The sequence below is a fragment of the Orcinus orca genome, chromosome 2, assembly GCF_937001465.1.
Source record: "Orcinus orca chromosome 2, mOrcOrc1.1, whole genome shotgun sequence".
Taxonomy (NCBI): domain Eukaryota; kingdom Metazoa; phylum Chordata; class Mammalia; order Artiodactyla; family Delphinidae; genus Orcinus; species Orcinus orca.
The window spans coordinates 65,711,689-65,739,516 of record NC_064560.1 but is presented as its reverse complement, the minus strand read 5'-3'; the positions used below and the strand labels follow the sequence as shown (position 1 = coordinate 65,739,516).

Here is a 27,828-nt window from a genome sequence, read left to right as displayed (position 1 = left end):
TATCTTGGTTGTAGTAATGTCTCCAAAGGGGGATTTCTAGGGTGGGATATTATACGGTGCGAGTGCTGTGGCTCCAGGTGGGTATTTGCATGTGGAGTCCTGATGAAGATCAGGCAGTGTTTGTGATATAATTGCTCAGTTGGGGGATCCAGTGAGGAGAGGGTTTGGAGGCAAACCTTGGGAAGGGATGTTTGATAAGCCCAGCTGAGTGGTCTTCTCTTATGAGAAGGGGGCCACAGTCCTGAAAAGGGTTAGCTGAATTGTCAATAGTTCATATGAATGAATTTTCATGAAGTTCCTGAAACAGAAGGAAATAAATCTGTTTAATAAAACTATTTAATCTTCCTGGGCAAGAATTTCTTTGGATAGTGATGTCCTACTATGCTATGTGGCTGAAGATGATTTCTGTTCTTAAGAATGATGAGAGCCTCGAATCCTTGTATTTATTCTTACTCGTGTATGTGCTTATCAAAAGCAAGGGTGAGTTATTAAACACTTAACCATTGTCAATCAAGAGGATCTTACAGCACTACCCAGTCTTCTAAAAAAGCTTTAGTGTAATGGGACCCAACTCGGGTAAAGTTGGTCAGAGAGGGGAACTAAAAAGTTCTACATTATGGACATTGTCTGTAAGGGCTCCTGGGATAACGTGGGGGAATGGTCCTCGGTATGTATGTTTGGGGTGTCTAAGGACAGATAGGCAGCTATGTAAGATGTGTGGGCATTTGGGATGAGAAATCGATTACATTACACGGGGATTGAAGGACTGTGGTTATAAATTTTACTTATTTTGAAACTTTTCCTTGTGCTGTTCTCAATAGTGAAGTGAATTTGAAGTTTGAATGTCATCCTTATGGGGAAGGGATTATCATTTATTGAGCACATACTTGATGCCAGCTGCTACGCTATGCATTCATTCCTTATAATGGACTTATAAGGGTGATGCTTTAGTTATCTCTCTTTTATCTTGCTTTAATATTTGCAGATGATGGACATGTAGTCCAGAAAGACTTAGTAACTTAAACAAGGTTACACAGCTGATAAATGATAGAGCCAAAATGCAGATCAACAACTATGTGATCCTAGCGCTACTATTCTTGCGTGAGGCTGTCCAAAGGAATCTGTTCATGTCCTGAACATTTGGCGGTTTGTTGTCCAAAATTACAGAGGCGGAGTTGGAATAGTAAATAGATGATGCTTATCATGTTGATGATGGCAATTATAATAGGCAACAGGTATTGAGTGCTTATTACGTTCCAGGCATGAGCTATCTACTTTATATATATTATCTCATTTAATTTTCTCAACAGTTCCACAAGGAAGGGACTGTTATCAGTTTTGTTTGTTTTTTAGATAAAGACTTAGTGACAAGAGCTGTGAAGTAACATGCTCAAGGTCACACAGCTAGAAAGCAGTGGAGGTCACAGCCATGTGCAAGGACTCCAGAAAGAAAGCTGACAGCTGAAGGGTCTGCCCAGCAAGGCAGTGAAGGGTACACAAGGATAGTAAAGATGAGTTTGGAGGTCTGCACAAATTTGTATGTCTCATTCCTAGAGCTGTGGTTGTGAAAGCATCCAGCTCATTCCTCTGCTGCAGGTTCCCACTTTTCCTCCACTTTAAGCTATGTCTTTACTCTAAAAGGGGTGATGAAATTCTCAGATATGGGAAACAAAGAGCAGTCATGGAAATTTCCTCTGGTTTTGCCCAATAAAAGTGGCAAAGCGTTGGGTTGCTTGCAGGTATTATAATCTGGGTCACCAAGCACTTCTCCACCAACCTGTCATGGGGCTGGAAATTCCCCATGAGAAATCCAGTCTTAGAGTCTTGAAGGTGTCTGGGCTTTCCTGTTAAAAGACAAACATCTTTATAGATATGATCACGCTCTCAAATACCTTCAGGGGCAAGGTAGGTAATTCACTTTCAAAAGGGATGGGGTAAGGTGAATTGGTTGCTATGGCAACCTGGGGACTGCTTGTCCTGCCCACAAGCATTTACAACATGGCATGGCCTATAGACTATGGACTTCCTGTCAAAGGGTAACCTGTCTTTTTTCTTCTTGATTGTCAAAGTTCATGGCAGAGGATGTGGAGATTAAAAACTACAGAAAAGTCTAAGTCTAGTCTAAAAAAATCCAAAGCAAATAGAATCATCAATATTTTCCTCCCTCATAAGTACTATTGATATCTTGGCATATTCCCTTCATTTTTTTATTCTTTCTTAATGAATGTAAAAATCTGCTGCATCAGTGGGCTCTACACTAAAGAAAACATTCGAACCTCTGTGAAGAAATACCTGGGGTAAAAATAAGGAGAGCGCAACATCACATTTTAGATTGAGAATTAGCTACAAATATGACTTCAGGAGGATAAAATCTGGAAAGGCAGGTAGAAAGAGTAGAACTTAAGAGGATAAATTGGAGAGGACAAGGATGCAGATTTGCCACAGGAAAACTGGCCAGATAAGAACTTCAGCAGGAGGCTGCCAGGGAGGGGCTGATGGAGACAAGGGGGCATGGAGAGCGCCTTTGGATGGAGAAGGGGGTGGAGGTGAGCTGTTAAATTAAAGGTCCTCGGAAGTCCTCTCTGTCCACTGCACCCCATCCTCTAACCAGTTCAACATAAACCAATCTGTTTCGGAAATTTTTTTTAAAAATTAAGGAACAGGAACTCTTTTTCCAAGGAAATCTTAGGAAGAAGCCATTGACATAAACAGACTAAAGTAGTACGGCTGGTCTGGGGATCTTCTCTGGCCTCCAAACCCTGAGCTCACCCAAAGGAATGTAAAACCCTTCTGGAATAAAGCACTGAATTTCCATGTTATTGTTTCACTCATGTGTACTTATATGGTCTTAGGAAAAAATCTGACTTGGAGCTGAAATTTTGTTTATCCAGTTACAGCTCAGGGGATCTCTCTCTCATATGCTCGGCCAGAAACATAGATTGTCTCATAAACCAGCATGAACAGTATGGATAATGGAGAAATGCAGTCGTGAGAGGGCAGAGCTGCAAGATGTGGGCGTTTGTTCCTGAGAGTCAGCCTGTTAGAGTTCTTCGGGGTACCTAGTCCACAGGGGTAGAGAGGACCAGGATCCAGAGAGTATCTATCTCCCCATCTACTGGGTAGACCTGAACTGGTCTGTTCGCCAACCCTGTAGGCAGAGGAGTTTAACATGAAAAGTGGTATATGTGGACTCTTGAGAGAGGTATCTTGGACCATTCTTCCCCCTTTCTTTCTTCATAATGGAAGAATGAAGAAATCATTCACCCATCAGAGGGGTCTCATGGGAGGTCTCATGCAGGGTCATTCAACTAACAAGGGGTAGTCATGGTGTGAAAGAGGGGAAGGGAACTGTAAGAGCATGCTACTACAGCTCCCTGTCAGATGTAAGGAAGCCCTGTCCTCACATCCCTGCTGGATGGACCTCCAACCTCTTTCTGGATATTTTTGGTGCCACGTTGCTCATTACCACATAGAGACCAGCTCCTTCTTGGGTAGCCTTGAGCCTGAGGAGTTCCCTTCCTGGACGGAGCCAACCCCTTGATGATCTGGCTTCCGTTCTCTTTAGGTAAAACACCCAACGCATCTGTTACACATGGCAGCCTTCCTGACATTATGTCTGTCACTCAGGGTCCTCTCCTTTCCAACCTAAGCCTTATAGTTTGCTCAACCCAAATGACAATATCCCAAGTCTACTGAAGCTTAGGAAAGAGGAATGGAAATCCCGTGGATTCCCCCCACCTCCTTTCTTCTCTCTCCCCACACACTATTATCCTTTTTCTGAACTATTTGAGAATGTTATAGACATTCACAATGGCAAATTTCGTAAAAACAAGAATATTCACTTACATAAACATATAATAGTTTATCAAAATCTGACAATAAACATTTATACAATACTATGGGTTAATCTAAACACTTTATTCATATTTTACCAATGGCGTCACTAACGCCTTATGTAGCAAAAGAAAAAAAATTGTTTTCTGGTCCAGGATCTAAATTATAATTATATATCATACTGATATGCCATGTCTTTTTAGTCTCTGTTAGCTCAATTCCTGTTTTGTTTTTTTTTTGCTTTTCATGACCTTGACATTTTTGAAAAGTATAGATTGGATATTTTGCAGCATGTCCCTCATTTTGGGTTTGCTGATTTTCCTCGTAGTAACATTTAGGTTATGCATTTTGGGGCAGGAAAATCATAGAAACGATGCTGAAGCGATGCTAAAGTGATGCTAAAGTGGTGCTTAAGTGATGCTAAAGTGATGGTGTGTCTTTCTCGGGGCATCTTATCTGCTGATGTTGACTTTGGTCACTTGATTAAGGTGATATCTGCCAGTTTTCTCCACTGGAAAGTTATTATCATTCCCTTTATGATGGATTAGTATCTTGTGAGAGGTACACTGGGACATCCTCAGGCCGGTATGGCCAGCCTGTGATTGACATTGTCTTTTCCCATTGGTTTCAGGGTCTAACAGCCGCAGGGCAGTGAACAGAGGCTATGTTGCCATCTTGCTCCGGCTGCATCAGGACTGGCACAGCCATGACATGACCAATTCCTACGTGCTGATCCGCAGGGCGCTTCTGCTTTGCCTCAGGCATATTGCCAACCTCCGGTCTGGCAGGGAGGCCTTCCGGGCAGCTCAGGGCATGGAGATCCTTTTCAGCACCACACAGGTAATCAGCATGGGGATTATCTCTGCAGCTGGATGACACCTGGGTGATTCCTGAAGGCCGTCATTTAGGACTCACCTTCACTAAAGTTGGGAAACCTCAATATGTTTCTTGCTTCCTGCTCTGGGCAGATGTTCTGGACTCAAATCCTCATTCCTTCACTCACTCATGTACTGATTGACTCATGTATTCAATACATATTAGTTGGGTACACACTGGCTAGTGCAGTGATTAAGAGTGTTGATTTTAAAGCTAGAGAAACTGGCTTCAGATCCCAGCCCTAGCACCTATAGCTGTGCAACTTTAGAAAAGTCACCCACCTTCTCTGGGACTCAAGTTTCTTCTTCTTAAAAAAAATAGAAATGATAAAATCTAGGTTTTTGCGTGGCCTGAATAAGTTAACATAGACATGTCTATGTTAGCAGCGTTCTTGCCATGACTTAACTGCTTTATGAGTGTGAGTGGTTATTGGAATAATAATTAGTTTTGGGGACCTAGTGGTGAATATGATAGACGAGACCCCTGATCTTTTGGGGCAAGCATTCCACCAGAGAGTTGGACACTAAGGAAGCAAAGAATTCAATCTGGAAGATAATTTCATATTGCTCTGTGAAATCAACAGAGGAAGGGCACAGGTCTACAGTGACCTTTACATATGCAGGGAGAAGTTCTTCTCTTAGAGAGGTCAAGTCTTCTCTGAGCAGGTGACACCTAAGCTGAGACCTGAATTATTGAAGGAGTCTGTCATGCCAAGTTTAAGAGGAAGAGCATCCCAGGCAAAGGGAGTGGCACCTATAAGGGCTGTCACTTACCTGCACCCCAGTGGAATAAGTGTCTAGGGTTTCCTGGATTTCAACCAAATAATAAATTCCTTAATTTCACTTGATTAGGGCTAATTTAAACACCATCATGCGAGGCTACCTATACGTTCTCCATGGATGATGTGAGTATCTCCCAAATACCCATCATCTGCTCACCAAACCTCTCCTGGGGCCAAGGCAGCCGTGTTTCACACACATCATGTTCCTTGCTGTCTTCGTATTAGTCAGTCTCTGCACTACTTTCATTGGTCTCGTTGCTTCTCTCTGGACACCCTCCAATTTCTCTGTACCTGAGTACATCTGAGGTAATGAAGCGGTCAACGAGAGTGCCGTTTTCCAACCACGGCATCTGTAGACTCTAACCATTTTTTTAGAAAAGCTTTTTTCCCCTCCTCTAAACAATAACATAATACTGCACTGCAAACCAATATCTAATTTTCTGTCTGCTATCGCCTCTGGGTTTCTCTCCATCATTACAGCTTTCAGAGCTTCTCGGTCATGAAATAGCTACATTTTCCATTCTATTCCTCTGGATGAGGAAGTGCTTTGAATTTTTCCAAGCTTCACCATACTTTGTAAGCCTGTGTCCCCCAGATCTCGAATCTCTCCCAGCCTTCGTGAAACTCCCCGCGTATTGCTGATGCCTAGAATCCCCCAGCTCTGGCTCGTGTGCTTTAGCCAGCTCCTCCGCCCCCGCCCTCTGCATTATTGACTGTTTTTCCGATCTGTGTTAAAAAAACAAACAAACAAACCAAAAAAAAAAACAATTAAAAGAGCAATACAGGGAAAAGATGGTGATCCCAGAGGTACGGGTCAATGACAAGAAGAGAGTGGAGAAAATACCAAGTGAAGCACAGGCATGAAAGGGGCTGTGAGCCCAGAAGCAGGCTTTTATAAGCAGTTCCTCAGCAGGACAATAAAGACCTCAACTGCTCAATTAAGCAAATTTACAATGAGCTCCTGGCCTCCAATTACTGTTGGGAATGGAAGCAGGATGTGAGCAGAGGCAGAATCTGCACTTGGTGGCCAGGTTTCTCCTGCCTGAAAAGCTTCCCAGCACGCGGGCTGAGTGCTCTGAGCACAGATGCCCTTGCAGCTGTACTGGAGTTAGAGCTGCCCATCCATTCTCTCCCCTCTCCTGCCAGAGAAGATGTGTGAGTCACAGGATGGCCAACTGGGGAACCTTGGATCTAGGGATGTCATTTCAGTAGCTATTGCAAATTATGCTGCTTCTAGTGCTGCTGCTGCAGCTGATGGAGATGACAATGAAAATGAAGGAGAAGAGGAGGAAGAAGGAGGAGGAAGGAGGAAGAGGACGAGAGAATGAGATTTGTCCTGAATGCTTACTATAGCTTAGGGCTGGCATAGCAGTTTATGCAGACTTTCTGATTTCAGCATTTCAAAGGATTTGAAACTGATGGTCTTACTCAACAGTCCGTATTTCTGTCCACTGGACCAGAGGTTCTCTAAGTTAAGTGTGATCAAAGCCACCTACATGGCTGCAAGGGCCCCATCCTCAGAGTTTCTGATTCAGTAGGTCGGGGATGGTCCTGAGAAGTTGTGTTTCTAACAGATTCCTAAGTGATGTTGATACTGCTGGTCTGGGTCACACTTTGAAAACCACAGTCCTTTACTATTTTTATCGGTGCTTGTGGTGTAATTGCAAGCCTACCGGGCATGAGAGTGACTGAGAAAGAACTCTCTTTGAGTCCTTCCCACAGACTTTGCCCATCATATTGTTCTTTGCCTTCCTGCTGAGGCCACTGCTTGCCGTGATTCTCTCTCAATAACCCCACCTCTTTGTTTCCTGGGTCCCACAGCCTTTCCTCTGAGCATCCTTTAAACGTTCAGAGGATCAGATTGTCCATAATGCAGTGAGGCTGCTGTGTAACGTAACAGGATCTTGTTGGAGCTTTGTATGAGGAAGGAGAAGGAAGGCTGACAGTTTGGATGTAACGTTAAAAACAAACCCCTGCAAGGATGCCCTGAAACAGTTTGAGATCGTTATCAATTTGGAGAAAGGGGTAATTGCAGGTGGAACAAACTTGTATGAAATAATCAGGTAAAGGGGCCACTCTCTGGAGCTAGAACAGCTTCAGAGACCAAAAACATTGCCAAGATTGGTGGTTTTCAAACTTGACGGTGTGTCACAATCTCTTAGAGGGCTTGTTAATACACAGATAGCTGGACCCCGCTCCTAGGGTTTCTAATCATTAGATCTGAGTAGATCTGATTCTACATTTCTACCAAGTACTCAGTTGATGTTAATGCTGCTGGTCTGGGACCCTCACTTTGAGAACCACTAGAATGAACTCTGATAGCCTTTGAAAAAGTTGCAGCTACTGTCATATGCTCAGAAAGCATGGCAGGCCAGGTCTTGATTCATCAGGACCCTTTTTGTCCACAGGACTGATTACCCCAGCATTGTGGATCTACAGAAGGAAGGGCTGAGTCCTAAAGGGAATGTCACCCACTTGGGAATCAGGAGCTCGGTACTCTGGAGGTCAGGGTAATTGGAGATCATTTACTGTTTATTCAGTCAATGTTTCCTGAGCTTCCGCTTTGTGAAAGGTATTGGGGTTAGGTAGGGAGTTCAAAGAGGAAGGTGATTAGAGTTCCCATCCTCCTCAGGACACCTGCTGTCCTACAGGGGAAATCAGGATCACTGCAGTATAGGCAGCAAGTGGGATGCCAGAGTGGAACTGGCAAAGCCATGCAGAGGAAGGAGAGCTCTGGGTGGTCTTGGCTGACCAGAGAAGGCTTCGAGAAGGACGTCATTGACATTTGAGTCAAAGCAGAGCGCTTGAAAAACTTGCTTTGTGCACAGAAGTGCGAGGAGTTAGCCAGGAGGTACAGACTGGAGAGGAAAGCAGTGTACAACTAGTGGAGCCACTAAGACATTCTGGAGAGTCAGGCAAGAGGGAAAGACCTGGACAAGAGTGAACCAGAAGGTCCCAAACCAAAGGTGTTTCCATCTAAGACAGTCCTAAATTGAAGCTACACCACATCTGTTCTGGACCTTAGAATATGCCCGTCTATGTTCAGAGAGTTTCTGGAGAGAGAGGCAGGAGAGGGGCCACTCTAAGGCTGTCATGGAAGAGTGATCTTCAGAGCTGAAACCTGAATGACAAGAAAGAACCAGTGTTGTGAAGGTCTGATATGAGGGCTGCAGGGAGAGGGTAAAAAAGGCAAATGTGAAGGCCCTCAGGTGGTGGGGTCGGGGGTGGGGCAGAAGCATGGGCAGGAAAAGTGGGGAGAAATGATGTGAAGCTGGAGACATAGGTGGGACCAGAGTGTCTAGAGCATACTGAACCATGATAAGGAATTTGAGTTTTATTCCATCAGATTTTAAGCAGGTACAAAGAAGGGGGAAGACAGATTTGGAGAGTTTGGGAAGACCAGATCATGTAGAGTTTTCTAGAACATGAAAAGGAATTCAGATTTTATTTTTTTTTTAGGTTTGAAGCAGGGGAGACAATATGATTTATGCTTTTTATTTTTCATTAAAAATTTAATAGTGGCAAAATCCATATAACATAAAATTGACCATCTTAGCCATTTTTCAGTGTGCATTTCAGTAGTAAATAGCTTCAAGCTCTTGTATAACTAATCTCCAAAACTCTTCATCCTGAAAAACTGAAACTCTACACCCATTCAAACTGATTTATGCTTTTCAAGGATCATTCTGGCTGCCCTTTGGAGAGGAGAGTCTCCAAGGGCACAAGAGAAGGAGGGAGAGGCAGGAGGGCAAGGGGAGGAGTCAGACTGTGGGAGCCGAGGCAGGAGATACTGATGGCTTTGGCTCGTGAGAAGCAGAGCTTAAACCCAGGACTCCTGTTTCTTCCTCAGGCTCCTCTTCCACTAGAATGTCTCATTTTTTTACTGTGGGGATTAGTGCTAGGACTCTGCCCTGAATTAGCAGTGGTCTCCTAAGGTCCTCTTTTCAGATTCTTATACGGTTTTATGACCCTAATGATGCCTCCTGGCATCCTACTAGCTAAAGCTTACAGAATGCTTACTATTAGGCACTCACCTTACCTGTAACTCATTTAATTCAGACACAACCTTACGAGAGAGGTTCTGGTATGATTTCCTCTTTACAGATAAGGAAGCGGCAGCACAGAGAGGTGTAGTAACTTGCCAGGGTTGTACAGTAATTAGCAATCATCAGCCCAGGATTTGAATTCAGGTAGTCTTGCTCTGGGATCTGAGCTGCGTGCTCTACTCTGTCGTGCATATGTATCATGAAAGTAGGGTATTTGTCATCCCAAAGCTAATGCAAAGATGTTAAATGTGAATTGAATATTTTAAGCACTCTTGTATTTTATCGTCTTTTCCAAGTAGCAGGTGGGTTATTGGGAATCATGGGAAGAGTGAGCCTACAAATCTCACCTTTGCCTCCAATTCTGAGACATTGGTCCACAGGAATCCTATTTCTTGGAGTCTTGTCATTTTATGATACACAGCACAGGTGCTGACCCTGCACTCGCAGGAGCCTGAGAGTGAGTGCCTCCTTAAATTTTGTGTCCGGGACACCTCCTTGCCTCACATTAGCCCTGGTCCTGATCCATTAACACCAGGAAAATGTTGGCAAAGGATCTAGGCATTCCTATTAACTTGGACCCAACGATCATCTTTAAATTCATAAATGTTTTCCCCTGAGTAGAGCAGACACCAGATATAACATTATCCCTAATGCCTAGGTTTCTGTAATTACTAATACTCCCTCCATCCCCCAAATTCAGTTCATGGTGCGGCCCAATCGAAACAGGACGCTTGGACTTGACTCCATCCTTTCACCTGCTTTCCACCTGCACCATCCCACACCAAGTAAAACATTACACTGTTACCATCATCAGCCATAGTACCAATGGCAATCATAGTCAGACCTGGCCTCCAAAATGCTGGCAGTTTTGACTGAGTTCCCTGGCTTGGACTTGGCTCACTATCTGCTAAGGCTGAGGCTTAGAGCATTATCTCTGATCAGTCATCCACCTTACCATTCTTCATCCTCCATGCTCAGTTCTCTCTTTTTCCGATACTCATAATTTTCAGTAAGCACTTAAAACTATTTGACCAGTCCCAGCGATAAAATAGCCTCAACGAATTTATTTTCCTTGGAGAGTGTTTCCTGCTGTTGGTTCAGGATACCTGATTGGTATTATTTGAGTACATGGAAGGGGAAATAGCATTCTTTTTTTGGGGGGGGGCTGCTAAGTAACATTTATTTTCCTCTTTTAATAATAGCATTTATTTATTTATTTTTAACATCTTTATTGGAATATAATTGCTTTACGATGGTGTGTTAGTTTCTGCTTTATAACAAAGTGAATACATATACATATGTTCCCATATCTCTTCCCTCTTGTGTCTCCCTCCCTCCCACCCTCCCTATCTCACCCCTCTAGGAGGTCACAAAGCACCGAGCTGATCTCCCTGTGCTATTTGGCTGCTTCCTACTAGCTATCGGTTTTGCATTTGGTAGTGTATATATGTCCATACCACTCTCTCACTTTGTCCCAGCTTACCCTTCCCCCTCCCCATGTCCTCAAGTCCATTCTCTAGTAGGTCTGCGTCTTTATTCCCATCCTGCCCCTAGGTTCTTTGTGACCATTTTTTTTTAGATTCCATATATATGTGTTATCATACGGTATTTGTTTTTCTCTTTCTCACTTACTTCACTCTGTATGACAGACTCTAGGTGCATCCACCTCACTACAAATAATTTCGTTTCCTTTTATGCCTGAGTAATATTCCATTGTATATATGAGCCACATCTTCTTTATCCATTCATCGGTTGATGGACACTTAGCTTGCTTCCATGTCCTGGCTATTGTAAGTAGAGCTGCAATGAACATTGTGGTACATGACTCTCTTTGAATTATGGTTTTCTCAGGGTATATGCCCAGGAGTGGGATTGCTGGGTCATATGGTAGTTCTATTTTTAGTTTTTTAAGGAACCTCTATACTGTTCTCAATAGTGGCTGTATTAATTTACATTCCCACCAACAGTGCAAGAGGGTTGACTTTTCTCCACACCCTCTCCAGCATTTATTGTTTCTAGATTTTTTGATGATGGCCGTTCTGACAGGAGTGAGGTGATATCTCATTGTAGTTTTGATTTGCATTTCTCTAATGATTAATGATTTTGAGCATTCTTTCATGTGTTTGTTGGCAATCTGTATATCTTCTTTGGAGAAATGTCTACTTAGGTCTCCTGCCCATTTTTGGTTGGGTTTTTTGTTCTTTTGTTATTGAGCTGCAAGAGCTGCTTGTAAATTTTGGAGATTGATCCTTTGTCAGTTGCTTCATTTGCAAATATTTTCTCCCATTCTGAGGGCTGTCTTTTAGTCTTGTTTATGGTTTCCTTTGGTGTGCAAAAGCTTTTAAGTTTCGTTAGGTACCATTTGTTTATTTTTGCTTTTATTTCCATTTCTGTAGGAGGTGGATCAAAAAGGATCTTGCTGAGATTTATGTCATAGAGTGTTATGCCTATGTTTTCCTCTAAGAGTTTTACAGTGTCTGGCCTTACATTTAGGTCTTTAATCCATTTTGAGTTTATTTTTGTGTATGGTGTTAGGGAGTGTTCTAATTTCATTCTTTCACACATAGATGTCCTGTTTTCCTAGCATTACTTATTGCAGAGGCTGTCTTTTCTCCATTGTATATTCTGGCCTCCTTTATCAAAAATAAGGTGACCGTATGTGCATGGGTTTATCTCTGGGCTTTCATCCTGTTCCATTGATTTATATTTCTGTTTTTATGCCAGTACCATACTATCTTGATACCTGTAGCTTTGTAGTATAGTGTGAAGTCAGGGAGCCTGATACTTCCAGATCCGTATTTCTTTCTCAAGATTACTATGGCTATTCGGGTTTTTTTGTGTTTCCATACAAATTGTGAAATTTTTTGTTCTACTTCTATGAAAAATGTCAGTGGTAGTTTGATAGGGATTGCACTGAATCTGTAGATTGCTTTGGATAGTATAGTCATTTTCACAATGTTGATTCTTCCAGTCCAAGAACATGGTATATCTCTCCATCTGTTTGTGTCATCTTTAATTTCTTTCATCAGTGTCTTATAGTTTTCTGCATACAGGTCTTTTGTCTCAGGTAGGTTTATTCCTAGGTGTTTTATTCTTTTTCTTGCAATGGTAAATGGGAGTGTTTCCTTAATTTCTCTTTCAGATTTTTCATTATTGTATAGGAATGCAAGAGATTTCTGTGCATTAATTTTGTATCCTACTTTACCAAATTCATTGATTAGCTCTAGTAGTTTTCTGGTAGCATCTTTAGGATTCTCTATGTATAGTATCATGTCATCTGCAAACAGTGACAGTTTTACTTCATCTTTTCCAACTTGGATTCCTTTTATTTCTTTTTCTTCTCTGAGTGCTGTGGCTAAAACTTCCAAAACTATGTTGAATAAGAGTGGTGAGAGTGGGCAACCTTGTCTTGTTCCTGATCTTAGTGGAAATGGTTTCAGTTTTTCACCATTGAGGACGATGTTGGCTGTGGGTTTGTCATATATGGCCTTTATTATGTTGAGGTAAGTTCCCTCTATGCCTACTTTCTGGACGGTTTTTATCATAAATGGGTGTTGAATTTTGTCAAAAGCTTTTTCTGCATGTATAGAGATGATCATGTGGTTTTTATTCTTCAATTTATTAATATGGTGTATCACATTGATTTATTTGTGTATATTGAAGAATCCTTGCATTAGTGGGATAAACCCCACTTGCTCATGGTATATGATCCTTTTAATGTGCTGTTGGATTCTGTTTGCTAGTATTTTGTTGAGGATTTTTGCATCTATGTTCATCAGTGATATTGGCCTGTAGTTTTCTTTCTTTGTGACATCTTTGTCTGGTTTTGGTATCAGGGTGATGGTAGCCTTGTAGAATGAGTTTGGGAGTGTTCCTACCTCGGCTATATTTTGGAAGAGCTTGAGAAGCATAGGTGTTAACTCTTCTCTAAATGTTTGATGGAATTCGCCTGTGAAGCCATCTGGTCCTGGGCTTTTGTTTGTTGGAAAATTTGTAATAACAGTTTCAATTTCAGTGCTTGTCATTGGTCTGTTTATATTTTCTATTTCTTCCTGATTCAGTCTTGGAAGGTTGTGCATTTCTAAGAATTTGTCCATTTCTTCCCGGTTGTCCATTTTATTGGCATAGAGTTGCTTGTAGTAATCTCTCATGATCATTTGTATTTCTACAGTGTCAGTTGTAACTTATCCTTTTTCATTTCTAATTTTATTGATTTGAGTCTTCTCCCTTTTTTTCTTGATGAGTCTGGCTAATGGTTTATCAATTTTGTTAATCTTCTCAAAGAACCAGCTTTTAGTTTTATTGACTTTTGCTATTGTTTCCTTCATTTCTTTTTCTGATCTGATCTTTTTGATTTCTTTCCTTCTGCTAACTCTGGGGTTGTTTTGTTCTTCTTTCTCTAATTGCTTTAGGTGTTAGGTTAGGTGGTTTATTTGAGATGTTTCTTGTTTCTTAAGGTAGGATTGTATTGCTCTAAACTTCCATCTTAGAACTGCTTTTGCTGCATCCCATAGGTTTTGGGTTGTCGTGTTTTCATTGTCATTTGTTTTTAGGTTCTTTTCTATTTCCTGTTTGATTTTTTCAGTGATCCCTTGTTTATGAAATAGTGTATTGTTTAGCCTCCATGTGTTTGTACTTTGTACAGATTTTTTCCTGTAATTGATATCTACTCTCATACCGTTGTAGTCGGAAAAGATACTTGATACGATTTAAATTTTCTTAAATTTACCAAGGCTTGATTTGTGACCCAAGATGTGATCTATCCTGGAGAATGTTCCATGAGCATTTGAGAAGAAAGTGTATTCTGTTGTCTTTGGATGGAATATCCTACAAATATCAATTATGTCCGTCTTGTTTTATGTATCATTTAAAGCTTGTGTTTCCTTATTTATTTTCATTTTGGATGATCTGTCCATTGGTGATAGTGGGGTGTTAAAATCCCCTACTATGATTGTGTTACTGTCCATTTCCCCTTTTATGGCTGTTAAGAATTGCCTTATGTATTAAGGTGCTCCTATGTTGGGTGCATAAATATTTACAATTTTTATATCTTCTTGTTGGATTAATCCCTTGATCATTATGTAGTGTCCTTCTTTGTCTCTTGTAATAGTCTTTGTTTTAAAGTCTATTTTGTCTGATATGAGAATTGCTACTCCAGCTTTCCTTTGATTTTCTTTTGCATGGAATATCTTTTTCCATCCCCTCACTTTCCGTCTGTATGTGACCCTAGGTCTGAAGTGGGTCTCTTGTAGACAGCATATATATGGGTCTTGTTTTTGTATCCATTCAGCCATTCTATGTCTTTTGGTTGAGCATTTAATCCATTTACATTTTAGGTAGTTATCTATATGTATGTTCCTATTACCATTTTCTTGGCATTGTTTTTGTAGGTCTTTTCCTTCTCTTGTGTTTCCTGCCTCGAGAAGTTCCTTTAGCATTTGCTGTAATGCTGGTTTGGTGCTGCTGAATTCTCTTAGCTATTGCTTGTCTGTAAAGGTTTTAATTTCTCCTTTGAATCTGAATGACATCCTTGCCAGGTAGTGTAATCATGGTTGTAGGTTTTTCCCTTTCATCACTTAATAATTATGTCCTGGCACTCCCTTCTGGCTTGCAGAGTTTCTGCTGAAAGATCAGCTGTTAACCTTATGGGGATTCCCTTGTATATTATTTTTCCCTTGCTGCTTTTAATATTTTTTCTTTGTATTTGATTTTTGCTAGTTTGATTAATATTTGTCTGGGCATGTTTCTCTTTCGATTTATCCTGTATGGGACTCTCTGTGGTTACTGGACTTGATTGAGTATTTCCTTTCCCATGTTAGGGAAGGTTTCAACTATAATCTCTTCCAATATTTTCTCAGTCCAGTCCCTTTCTTTTTCTCTTCTTCTTCTGGGACCCCTATAATTCCATTGTTGGTGCATTTATTGTTGTCCCAGAGGTATCTGAGACTGTCCTCAATTCTTTTCATTCTTTTTTCTTTATTCTGCTCTACAATTGTTATTTCCACTATTTTATCTTCCAGGTCACTTATCCATTCTTCTGCCATAGTTATTCTGCTATTGATCCCTTCTAGAGAATTTTTAGTTTCATTTATTGTATTGTTCATGATTGTTTGTTTGCTCTTCAGTTCTTCTAGGTCCCTTCTAAACGTTTCTTGTATTTTCTCCATTCTATTGCCACGATTTTGGATCATCTTTACTATCCTTATTCTGAATTCTTTTTCAAGTAGGCTGCCTATTTCTTCTTCATTTTTAGGTTTGGTGGGTTTTTATCTTGCTCATTCATCTGCTGTGTGTTTCTTTGTTTTCTTATTTTGCTTAACTTACTGTGTTTGGGGTTTCCTTTTCACAGGCTGCAGGTTCATAGTTCCCATTGTTTTTGGTGTCTGCCCCCAGTGGCTAAGGTTGGTTCAGTTGGTTGTGTAGGCTTCCTGCTGGAGGGGAGTAGTGCCTGTGTTCTGGTGGATGAGGCTGTATCTTGGTTTTCTGGTCGCCAGGTGTGCGTCCAGTGGTGTGTTTTGGTGTGTCTGTGACCTTATTATGATTTTAGGCTGCCTCTCTGCTAACATGTGGAGTTGTATTCCTGTCTTGCTTGTTGTTTGGCATAGGGTGTCCAGCACTGTAGCTTGCTGGTCATTGAGTGGAGCTGGGTCTTGGCGTTGAGATGGAGATCTCTGGGAGATTTTCGCTGTTTGATATTATGTGGAGCTTGGAGGTCTTTGGTGGACCTGTGTCCTGAACTCGGCTCTCCCACCTCAGAGGCCACAGGCCTGATGCCTGGCCGGAGCACCAAGACCCTGTCATCCGCATGGCTCAGAATAAAAGGGAGAAAAAGAGAAAGAAAGAAAGAAAAAATAAAATAAAAGAAAGTAAAAGAAAGTTATTAAAATAAAAAATAAATAAATGTTAAAAATAAGAAAAAAATTTTTTAAGTAATAAAAAAATAAAGAAGAGAGCAATCAAACAAAAAAACAAATCCACCAATGATAACAAGCGCTAAAAAGTATACCAAAAAACAAAAACACACACACACACACGAGAAAACGGACAGACAGAACCCTAGGACAAATGGTAAAAGCAAAGCTATACAAAGTCATACACAGAAGCATACACATACACACTCAGAAAAATAGAAAAAGTAAAAAAAAAAAAAAAAATATATATATATATATATCATTGCTTCCAAAGTCCACCACCTCAATTTAGATGATTTGTTATCTATTCAGGTCTTCCACAGATGCAGGATACATCAAGTTGATTGTGGAGCTTTAATCCGCTGATGCTAAGGCTGCTGGGAGAGATTTCCCTTTCTCTTCTTTGTTTGCACAGCTCCCAGGGTTCAGCTTTGGATTTGTCCCCGCCTCTGTGTGTAGGTCGCCTGAGGGTGTCTTTTCTTCACTCGGACAGAACAGGGTTAAAGGAGCAGCTGATTAGGGGGTTCGGTCTCACTCAGGCCGGTGAGAGGGAGGAGTACAGAATGTGGGGCAAGTCTGCGGCGGCAGAGGCTGACGTGACGTTGCACCAGCCTGAGGCGCGCCGTGCGTTCTCCCGGGGAAGTTGTCCCTGGATCACGGAACCCTGGCAGTGGCGGGTTGCACAGGCTCCCCGGAAGGGTGGTGTGGATAGTGACCTGTGCTCGCACACAGGCTTCTTGGTGGCGGCAGCAGCAGCCTTAGCGTCTCAAGTCCGTCTCTGGTGTCTGTGCTGTTAGCTGCGGCTTGCGCCGTCTCTGGAGCTCCTTTAAGCAGCGCTCTTAATCCCCTCTCCTTGTGCACCAGGAAACAGAGGCAAGAAAAAGTCTCTTGCCTCTTTGGCAGCTCCAGACCTTTTCTCGGATTCCCTCCCGGCTAGCCATGGTGTACTAACCCCTGCAGGCTGTGTTCACGCCGCCAACCCCAGTCCTCTCCCTGGGATCTGACCTCCAAAGACGAAGCTTCCGCTCCCAGCCCCTGCCCGCCCCGGTGGGTGAGTGCCGATCGGCACCGATCCTCTGTGCGGGAATCTCTCCGCTTTGCCCTCCGCACCCCTGTTGCTGTGCTCTCCTCCACAGCTCCGAAGCTTTCCCCCTCCGCTACCCACAGTCTCTGCCCGCGAAGGGGCTTCCTAGTGTGTGGAAACCTTTCCTCCTTCCCGGCTCCCTTCCACTGGTGCAGGTCCCATCCCTATTCTTTTGTTTTGTTTTTTCTTTTGCCCTACCCAGGTACGTGGGGACTTTCTTGCCTTTTGGGAGGTCTGAGTTCTTCTGCCAGCGTTCAGTAGGTGTTCTGTAGGAGTTGTTCCATGTGTAGATGTATTTCGATGTATTTGTGGGGAAGAAGGTGATCTCCGCTTCTTACTCTTCCACCATCTTGAAGCTCCTCCTCGGAAATAGCATTGTTGATTTTATTAAGAAATTTCTGTTTTGAAAGTTGGCTTACTTTTTTTTTTTACTTTGGAGTCATTTGGGTAGCTTGAATCCATGGCTTAAATTTTATTAAATGTTTTTCCTCCATGTTCTTTCCTGTGGAGCAGCCCATAATGTGGGCCTGGAGGTACCATGCCTGGCATAATTGTCACTGCCCTGTGGCATATTGTAAGCATCCTCCATATCTCCTACTGTGACTTATTGGCCTTAGAGCTTAGTGGAAACCCCTTAGTAATACCAAAGTGGAGGCTTACATTAGTCAACTTTCTGTATCAAGTCAGTAGACAAAACATTTACTAAGAGACTGCAGAAAATGGCCATATTTTTGCCAGAGACATACTGACTACTCCCAACTCTCTGTCTCTCAATTTAGTAAACTTGTTCTTACATTTTTCACAGTGGCTGAAAAGAAGGGTCTTGTCATGTTCCATCAGTATCAAAATGTTACATCTGCAAACCCAATTTTTCTTTGCTTTGTGTAGGTACCAAGAGAGATCACCACTGTGGGCTTTGAGAAGAAGCATGTTATTTAAGTTAGGTACTTGGGATTCTCTTAGTCTTTCCTCTGATTTCATATTTTATCTTTTTCCTTGATATTTTTCTCTTCAGATCATAGCTGAAAGAGAAAAGTAAGACTTCTATCCATTCAGCTACTCACTCTCTAATTTAGGCAATAATTCACAACGACACATGGATGGTTGAAGGAAGATGCCATTACCTCCTCTTCCCTCAGCTATTCTGGACAATGTTTTACGTTAGGTGCAGCATCCCTTGAAAGTCTCTGAAGTCTATTTTCAGACTAAATTCATTCCAATAATATATTAGCTGTAAAAGAGAAATAAAAATGCAGATTACACACTGGACCAAAGCAGATCCTGTGTTAGACAAAATTCTCCATTAGAATGTTCAGATTAGATGTTCTACATTAAGGATATTTACTGTCCATTTAGGCTGCGTGTAATCCATTACTTGAAATAACATGATAGCAGAGGGACTCCACACAAGATGTCAGTGTCTGATATGATCTTCTCTTTGTTCAGAACTGCCTGGATGACAAAAGTCTGGAGCCTGTCATCTCCCTTGTGCTTCAGATCCTGAGGCAATGCTACCCTAAGAGTCCACTTCCCTTGGTCACAGCCAGCAGTGCTTATTCCTTCCCAGCGCCTGGGAGCACCGCCTCTGAACCTCCACATGTTCTAACTGAAGGTAGAGTATGTGGGTAGCTCTTCTGTACTTAGTTTGCTCATAGTTATGAGCTTTATGATGAACTTTTGCATTTGGATAATATTTCAGAGGAATGTGGATGAAAGTAGAATCAATTTTTTAAAGAGATCAACTGTGATTATCTAATAAGTAATTAGAGACATGTATGAGAAAGCTAGTTTTTCATAATACCAAGCTTGTTAATTTTGTCCTGAATTATTAACTGCTGGCACTTTGCCTGGTAGCTATGGAATGCCTGTAGAGGCATCTCAGCTGATTTAAAAAAATCTATTTGCAATCCCATGATGGAGTCCCTCCACCATACAGACTGGTTCTGGAATTAATTTGCCCTAAGGATGAAATTGAAATCAAACTTTTGCTGTTTTGCCACCCCATGCAAGTCATTTTAGAATACTTGAAAGTATGGTTATCCAATCTCCGAGAAGGTTTTGTTGTCAGAAGATAATAGTGCTTTTCAACCTTGTCCTCCTTCCAGGGAACAGATTTTCCATAGGCATCATCTTGTCACAATGACACTGGGTGCTTTCTGTGGACTTTTGTTTAAAATCAGTTCCTTCGTATTAAAATTAGGGAATCAATCAAGGTGCTGTCTACATTACAACAGCTTTGGCATATATGTGATCACTAAACTCTGGCAATGTTAGTTGCATAAATACTTCTACATAGAAATTGCATAAATACTTCTACATTGGGTGAAGGAAGCCAGAATGGTATTCATGTGTCATTTTATTCTGCACTCATTTTGCTTTCAGTGTGGAACAGCAGTTTAGACGTTATGATATAGTGCTCTCACGCGCCTATGTGTGCATGATTTACACATCCAATAAGTGTAAGCGTGTGTTGGGATCCTGTACACTTAATAATGGCCCCTTACTTGTGGGAAGTACTAACCGTTGGGTGGCGAGAATCTCAATCCAAGGCAAAGGGGAAGCCTCATCCATTTCACCTCTGTTTTTTTTTTTCCCCACTCAGAAGATTTTGAAGATGATGGCGAGGAAGAAGAGGACAAAGACTCAGATTCTGAAGATGTGAAAAAGGAAGTAGGTACACTAGCCCTTGCTTCTAATGATCTCTACATTCATAATTCTACAAAGGAAAATGTCCCTTTCTATGTTCAGCTAAGCCCAGGGTAAAATTTTTCTTTTAGAAATTTTATTTATTTATTTTTGGTTGCTTTGGGTTTTTGTTGCTGCCCGCAGGCTTTCTCTAGTTGCAGTGAGCGGGGGCTACTCTTCATTGTGGTGCACGGACTTCTCATTGTGGTGGCTTCTCTTGTTGCAGAGCACGGGCTCTAGGCACGCGAGCTTCAGTAATTGTGGCATGCGGGCTCAGTAGTTGTGGCTCGCGGGTTCTAGAGTGCAGGCTCAGTAGTTGTGATGCACGGGCTTAGTTCCTCCGCGGCATGTGAGATCTTCCCAGACCATGTCCCCTGGATTGGCAGGCAGGTTCTTAACCACTATGCCACCAGGGAAGTCCCGCCCAGGGTAAATTTTAAGGACGGACTTTTGCGTTTCCACTTTAAGGCCGGGCAGATACTGATGCTCACTAAATGATGGCTACTGTTACTGATTTCCAAGTTGTCATTTTTGTCTTGGTAGGCCCGGTACAATCCCATCGTCAAGTCAGAGGCTATCTATTATCAAGACACTAATATTCCATCAGGATAAGCCTGAGGTAGACACTTAGGGTTGGTGTATTTAATGAATGTGAAGGATATTCAGGCAAAGAGACCATGGAAAGATTTCCTAGGAAACTTTTTCTAGTAGATCTCCACTATCTTTGTAATAAGTCACTCTTCTTATCTACCCAGTCTATGCACAGGACCACTGAGTTGTACAATTCCATTTACCTTGGAGTTTATGTGAACTGTGCTCCTTTGGGTTGTATGGTGCATATATCCTGGCCAGTGAGGAAGTGGTGCCTTTTGGTCTCTATCGATAATAACCTATGCTATAGAATGGAGGTCAGCCAACTCTCTAGGAAAGGTCAGATAATCATTATTCTATGCTTTGTGGACCATACAGTTTCTGTCACAATAACTTAACTTTGCTGGTGTAGCACAAAAGCAACCATAGACAATGTGTAAACAATAGGGCATGACCGTGTTCCACAAAAGCAGACAGTGGAGCATAGTTCACTGACAGCATTTCTAGAAAAAGGTTTCTAAACCTTGGCATTTTGGCTGGATAATTCTTTGTCATGGGGGGTTGTCCTGTGCATTATACGATGTTTAGCAGCACTCCTGACCTCAATCCACAAGATGCTGGTGACATCTACCCCTTGGTACCCCAGTCATGAATCAAAACTGTCTCTAGGACTTGCCAAATATCCCTGTGGGGCAAAAATCACCCTGTGGTTAAGAACCACTGCTCTAGAATAATGATAATTTATCTATGAGTTATAATTCTGTCTCTATCTCTGTTGGTGGACATCGACTTGGACAAGTCCCTTCAAGTTATAGTTCCTTAGTTTTGACATCTGCAAAATAAGACTGAGAAGTAAATGCTACCTTTTATGACATTCCTGGAGATGAAATCTGGATTAAAAAAATCTATCTATCTATCTATCTACCTATCTACTTGTCTATTTATCTATCTACTATCCATCCATCCATCCTCCTCTCCCCCTCCCTCTCTTCCTTTCTTTTTACATACCATTCCATCTACACATCTGCGTAGGGAGAAAGAGAGTTTTTGCGTTCTCTGTCATAATAATCACTCACCTTGCTAATGGTAGTAGCAGACATAGAGGGACTACCTCTTAGCCAAGTCTCTAGGTTCAGGCTGCTGTTGCTATTCTGGTGTGCTCAGGGTTTTGTTGATAAATAGAATCATTTCTGAAGTCATCAGTAGCAAATTGGCTCTTTGCTGTGACTTGCCAATGCAGGCCTTTGGAGAACGTGCTGAATTATTTGAATAATACTGTGCTGCTACAGTCATTCATCAGTGCCACTTTCCCACCCCTCTTGCTGGCTCTTTGATAACTGAATGTTTGATGTGCAGCATCAGTCACCTCTTGTATCTGATGTGGAGGGACAAGCTGCAGGCTGGTGCTCGACTTCACACAGCACAGGGTTGGGGGAGAGCTTTCAGACCGTCTCCTTACCCCCACTCTGCAGATGATGGTGGGTTGGGGTGGAGTGGAATCTAAACAAATAAATCAATCCAGCTGGGAAGGGAGCATAAGACAGATAAGTGAGGGCCTGGAAATAATTCATCAAGAGCCTTCGAGCTGAGGAGAAGGTGAGAAGTAAGTGTGCGAGCATGCATTATAGAGAAACAGGGACGTCAGAGTAAGGGCTTGATTCTGGGGTATAGCAGGATTCAGGGAACCGGGGCCCTAGAAAACTGGTTTTCCCCTGGAGAACCCAGCAGCATTTGCTGCAAGTTATGTGGGCAAGAAGCCAAGAGTATTTATTTCTGGTCAGAGAATGGATGCAGGCCTTTAACTTGTGGCCTTTTCCTTTGAAAATCTTAGTTAACAATTGGGAGAAGCCTCTTAGAAAGAATGATTAAAAGGAACTTATATCTGTAAAGAGTCTTGAGAGTGCATAGTTGGGTGCTGTTCTTTGATTGAAAACTCTGAATGTCATCATAAGGAAAGAGAAACTTATAACGAATATAGACTAGAAGTTGGCCATATTTTTTTTTTTTCTTAATGAACACAAACATTAGATTTGGACAGACTCTGAAGAAGAGGAGGACAGAAAGGGTGAATTCAAGCTCTTCCTTCCTTTCCTCCCTCCTTTCCTCCTCTTAAACTTTTTATTTCCTTCAGGTATTTTCTTGGATATGATCCATATGTGAGGCAGCAGGCTAAGTTCTTAGCGCTGTTAATATGATACAAAAGCAAATAAGACATAGCTTTTATCTGCAAAGAATTCAGTCTAGGGGATTGTCTCTGCCAGAGTTTGAATCGGCACCTTCAAAAGGGTGTTGAATTCAAATCTAAGGCTGGGGAAAGTCAATATTGGAAGGGTCGAACCTGAGGAGGGAGGGAGTTATCTGGGTTAGATGGGTACCAAAATCCTAAATGATGAAGCGTCTCTGGGTTGCCGTGAGGACAGAGAAGCTGGACCACTCCTAAATAAATATAAAGGGTATTTATAAAATACAGAAGTAGTTGACAACCTGCTTGAGTGCCTGGAGATTCAGAGGCCAAGATTCAAGCTTTGAGGACCAGAGATGGTCTCTGTTACAAGTACTCCACTTTGCTGTTATACTGAGAAAGCCATCACAGGCGGTATATAAATGAATGGGCATGACTGTGATCCGATAAAACTTTATTTACAAAAACAAGCAGTGGGCCATAGTTTGCTAACACCTGCTCTAAGGCTGAGTAGGTCACCTAGATAGGCTGAAGCTCATGGGTTACCTGATGCTCCTCAGTCCAGACGTACCAACCTTACTTGCTGGTGGCGAGATGCTTCTCAATGCCTGCCAGGTTGCATTTCTATTGGTGCCACCTTGGGGCATGACTGAGGCTGTAGCAGAGATGGTGAAAGGAAGGAAGATCTGACAGATGAAGCTGGAAAGGATAAGTGTTGGGATCTCCAATATTAGACTAAGGAGTTTGGGCCTGGTATGTGCTGTATCTGAAAATATCATTATATCAGCCTCATGGGATCTATATTTCTTTTAATTTAAAGCTTGGAGGAAAATTGCAGAAGATGGATGGAATATTGCACTTTATCCTCTGAATCAGGAATATAACATTTTTTAAAATGATTTTTAAAAAAATTTATGTTAACCCTCTTATTTATTTTTTGGCTGCGTTGGGTCTTCGTTGCTGTGTGCGGGCTTTCTCTAGTTGCGGTGAGCGGGGGCTACTCTTCGTTGCGGTGCACGGGCTTCTCATTGTGGTGGCTTCTCTTGTTGAGGAGCACAGGTTCTAGGTGCGCGGGCTTCAGTAGTTGTGGCTCACAGGCTCTAGAGCACAGGCCCAGTAGTTGTGGCACACAGACTTTGTTGCTCCACAGCATGTGGGATATTCCCAGACCAGGGCTCGAACCCATGTCCCCTGCACTGGCAGGTGGATTCTTAACCACTGCGCCACCAGGGAAGCCCAGGAATATAACATTTATTTTCCACATTTATTTGATTTCAGGAAGAATAAGCCAGGCTTTCAGGACTATCAGGTTTTTCCTTAACTAACAAAATAGATTCCTAAAATACAGGGTGGATTCCCCCCCTATTTTATTAGGGAAACTTGATCTAGGAGAGGCACAGAAAGATGAAGAGATTGAACTATGTCCTTTCTCTGTAACATTCTATAACCTTTGAAAAATACAGAGGTGTTTGGATGAGAGTCACCATCACTGTTAAACTGTTATGAAATGATGATCTAGAAGAAGAAATAAAAGGTCTGGTATTATTTAGCCCAATGAAGAAAAGGCTGGTGGTGACTCGGTAAACTTTTCAATGTACAGAGGTGTTTGGAGGAGAGTCACCATCACTGTTAAACTATTATGAAATGATGATCTAGAAGAAGAAATAAAAGGTCTGGTATTATTTAGCCCAATGAAGAAAAGGCTGGTGGTGACTCGGTAAACTTTTCAATGTACAAAGGTATAAAGGTATAGTAGGAGGTTACGACCTCCTCCCCAGAGCCTGGAAGGCTCAGCATCATACCTGCTTCTGGAATCTTGACTCCTACAGTCTTCCTCTTATTCTTTATGCTTCAGCCACTTTCTATTTTAAAAAAATTTTTTTAAATTTATTTTATTGAAGTATAATTGATTTATAATGTGTTAATTTCTGCTATACAACAGTGATTCAGTTATATATATAAATTCTTGTATATGTGTGTATACATTCACCCACCTTCTTTCTGTAAGCAAATTTAAGTTGCTTTTTTTTTTTCTTTTTCTGTTAGTAATTTCTTCCCCCAAGTCTTTGCCTTGTTGGCCGTTATTGTTAAAATGTGTCCTCCAGGCTTCCCTGGTGGTGCAGTGGTTGAGAGTCCGCCTGCCGATGCAGGGGACACGGGTTCGTGCCCCGGTCTGGGAACATCCCACATGCCGCGGAGCGGCTGTGCCCGTGAGCCATGGCCGCTGAGCCTGCGCGTCCGGAGCCTGTGCTCCGCAACGGGAGAGGCCACGACAGTGAGAGGCCCGCGTACTGCAAAAAAAAAAAAATGACCTCCTTAACTTCTTTGTACCCCAGCCTCACTCACAATCACCTCACCACCTCTCATTCTTCCCATGACATTTATCACTGTTTGAAGTTACCTTGCTCATTTGTTTGCTTTCTGTCTTCCTTTTCTCACTAGAAGGCAAGTTCTATGGAATCATGGACCTTGGTCTGTTCAATTATCAATGAGTCTTTAGTACCTAGGAGAGTGCCCACTCATAGTAGGTGCTCATTAAACGTTTGTGAAAAGAGTGACCTAAATAGGTAGATAGATGAATAGGTACGACAATTACAGTTATGTCAAAGACAGTGGTGATGAGATAAAAACAATTCTTTGGTATTGTGCTTCATCGTTTACATAGTTCATCTCATTTTACATATATTATTTATGATGAAGGCTGATAAATACTAACATGAACACAGAAAAATTATAATCTTTCTTAGTATTTAAAAAATACAGCCTTACCTATTAAATTATCCTTGACTAGGCTAGCACTATAACTTGGAGGCCAGGAAACCGTGTCCCAGGATTCTGAAAAGTCACATCTGTAGCTTGTCTCGATATTTCTCAGGATGGCTCTCCTGATTGTAACATATTTTTTGAATGTGCCATTGTAGGATGATGACTTGGAAACAGATGTGAACAAGCTGAGCTCCAAACCTGGTCTTGATCGACCTGAAGAGGAACTGATGCAATATGAGGCGATGTGTCTTGAGCTCTCCTGCAGTTTTGAGGTAGAACGTATGCCGTGGTTCTACTCCTCGGTGATGCTAATGGGTTCTTTGCAGACCCTGGGAATCCAAACTGGTCTCCAGATGGAAAGCATTGCTCATCTTTAGCAATCTGCTTCTGGGATCTTTCTGAGAGGGAAGTAAAAGGCTAAACAAAAATGTGACAAGGTGGCAGAGATAGGATGCATGCAAGGGTCCTATCAGTACAATCTGACACCCATCACCTCAGAAGGAAGTAGGATGAAGGTTCACATTGCTGCCTGTTGTCTGGTGGGCAAGGTGCCTTACTCTCACGTCCTGGGAAAGCAAGTGAAAATTCATGGTGATTTAATCATTCTCTTGTGAGAGTGGGATGGTTGTATGAGATGGCTTTCTGAAGGTGACCAGCTTGACTCTAGGGTTTCTTTGTTAGCAGAAACAAATCAAGCACCTTATACCTGGTCATGTTAATCCAGTGGTTGGTTGCTGCTGCTTCTTCTGCTGCTGCTCCCACCAAAATGTAGACCTGCTTTTGGACCTCCATTATTTTCTTATGATTCTTAATAAACCATGAATTTGGCCATATCTAAGGGTACACGCTAAGTCACTTATAGAAGGGAGCTGACATATTGTATTTCACTCTAGAAAGCAGAAGGGCATTGGTGGGTAAAAGTTTCAGGGAAGGAAATTTTAATTCAGAATAAAAAATAATTTTTCTTAAACAATCAGAATGATCCTCAAGTAAAAGGAACCACCTTGGGATACAGGGAAGTTTCTGTAAATGAGTCGTTCAACCAGACCGTAAATGATTGGAGGTGTTGTAGGAGGCGTTCATGTACTGCATAGACTCATACTAGACCCACCAAATGCCCCTTCCAAGTGTGCGTTTCTAGGATTCTGCCATTTCTTTGACTCTTGAAGCTTAGTCTTTCCTTGACTGACCTTGGAAAAAGTTTTCCAGTGCTCAGGATTTATGCTTAGCTCTGTGCCCAAAGAGTGAGGACAGGGTTCAGATTGTATTCTCTACTTGGAAAGAAACACTGATGTATTCTTTTCCACTTTTAACCTGAAGGAACTGGAGTCCAAACCTGGAGATGGTTTGAACTTTGACAAGACTCAGTATGCCAGTCACCACCACATTCTGACTGCTGCCTCCCCAAAAGGGCTTTGCTTGAATAAGGACCAAATCTCCTGGGGACAAGAAAGAGAAGTCCCTGTCCAGACCTCCCTTCTGAGCAGAGTGAAGATGGGGAGGTCCAACATACATCTAACCTCCAAAAAAGGACCTGGAATGAACCCATACCGAAATGCACAATCCAATGGTCTTGGGATAGGTTCTTCTGGAAGTGAAATCTCAGGCATTCAGGCGTCCTTCAAAGAGGATGCTTGGGACATCGATGCGATTTCCTGCCCAAGGATAAGTGCCTCCTTTTCCAATTCCACTAGACCCAGAGAAACTGCTGAATTAATAGATAAGCTCCTGCAGACACATCCGACGCATATCGCCTTCCATGACCCCTATCTTTATATGGCCAAAGCTAGAAGAACCAGATCTGTGTCTGACTTTACAATGACAGCATTTCCTGATTTCTGGGGGCATTGTCCACCTCCCTCTGCCCAGTCCATGTTGGAACGTAAATGTGGAGTCCAAAGGTGATGGTGCTACTACCTTGGGAGCTATATATATTTTTTCTTCTCTAGTATTTTTGTAGGTGGAATGGTTTGTACAGATAATTCTGTTATCTTCAGGAAAGTGAGCATTAGTCAGGAGCATGTTAAAAGCCTTAAGGAGGGCTTCCCTGGTGGCGCAGTGGTTGAGAGTCC

At 42.0% G+C, this 27,828-nt stretch overlaps 1 protein-coding gene across 1 annotated transcript in view; it reads left to right on the top strand.

The window, feature by feature from the left end:
• The window catches only part of AGBL1 (AGBL carboxypeptidase 1), a gene marked incomplete at its 5' end in the record, with an annotated part of 714,342 nt that overhangs the window by 99,462 nt on the left and 587,052 nt on the right, over nt 1–27,828 (top strand). The window contains 5 exons of the mRNA XM_049707013.1: nt 4,466–4,674; nt 18,979–19,144; nt 20,135–20,202; nt 25,912–26,028; nt 27,077–27,657. Of these exons, the coding sequence (XP_049562970.1) occupies nt 4,466–4,674; nt 18,979–19,144; nt 20,135–20,202; nt 25,912–26,028; nt 27,077–27,657 (1,141 nt within the window). The remainder of the gene's footprint in view (nt 1–4,465; nt 4,675–18,978; nt 19,145–20,134; nt 20,203–25,911; nt 26,029–27,076; nt 27,658–27,828) is intronic.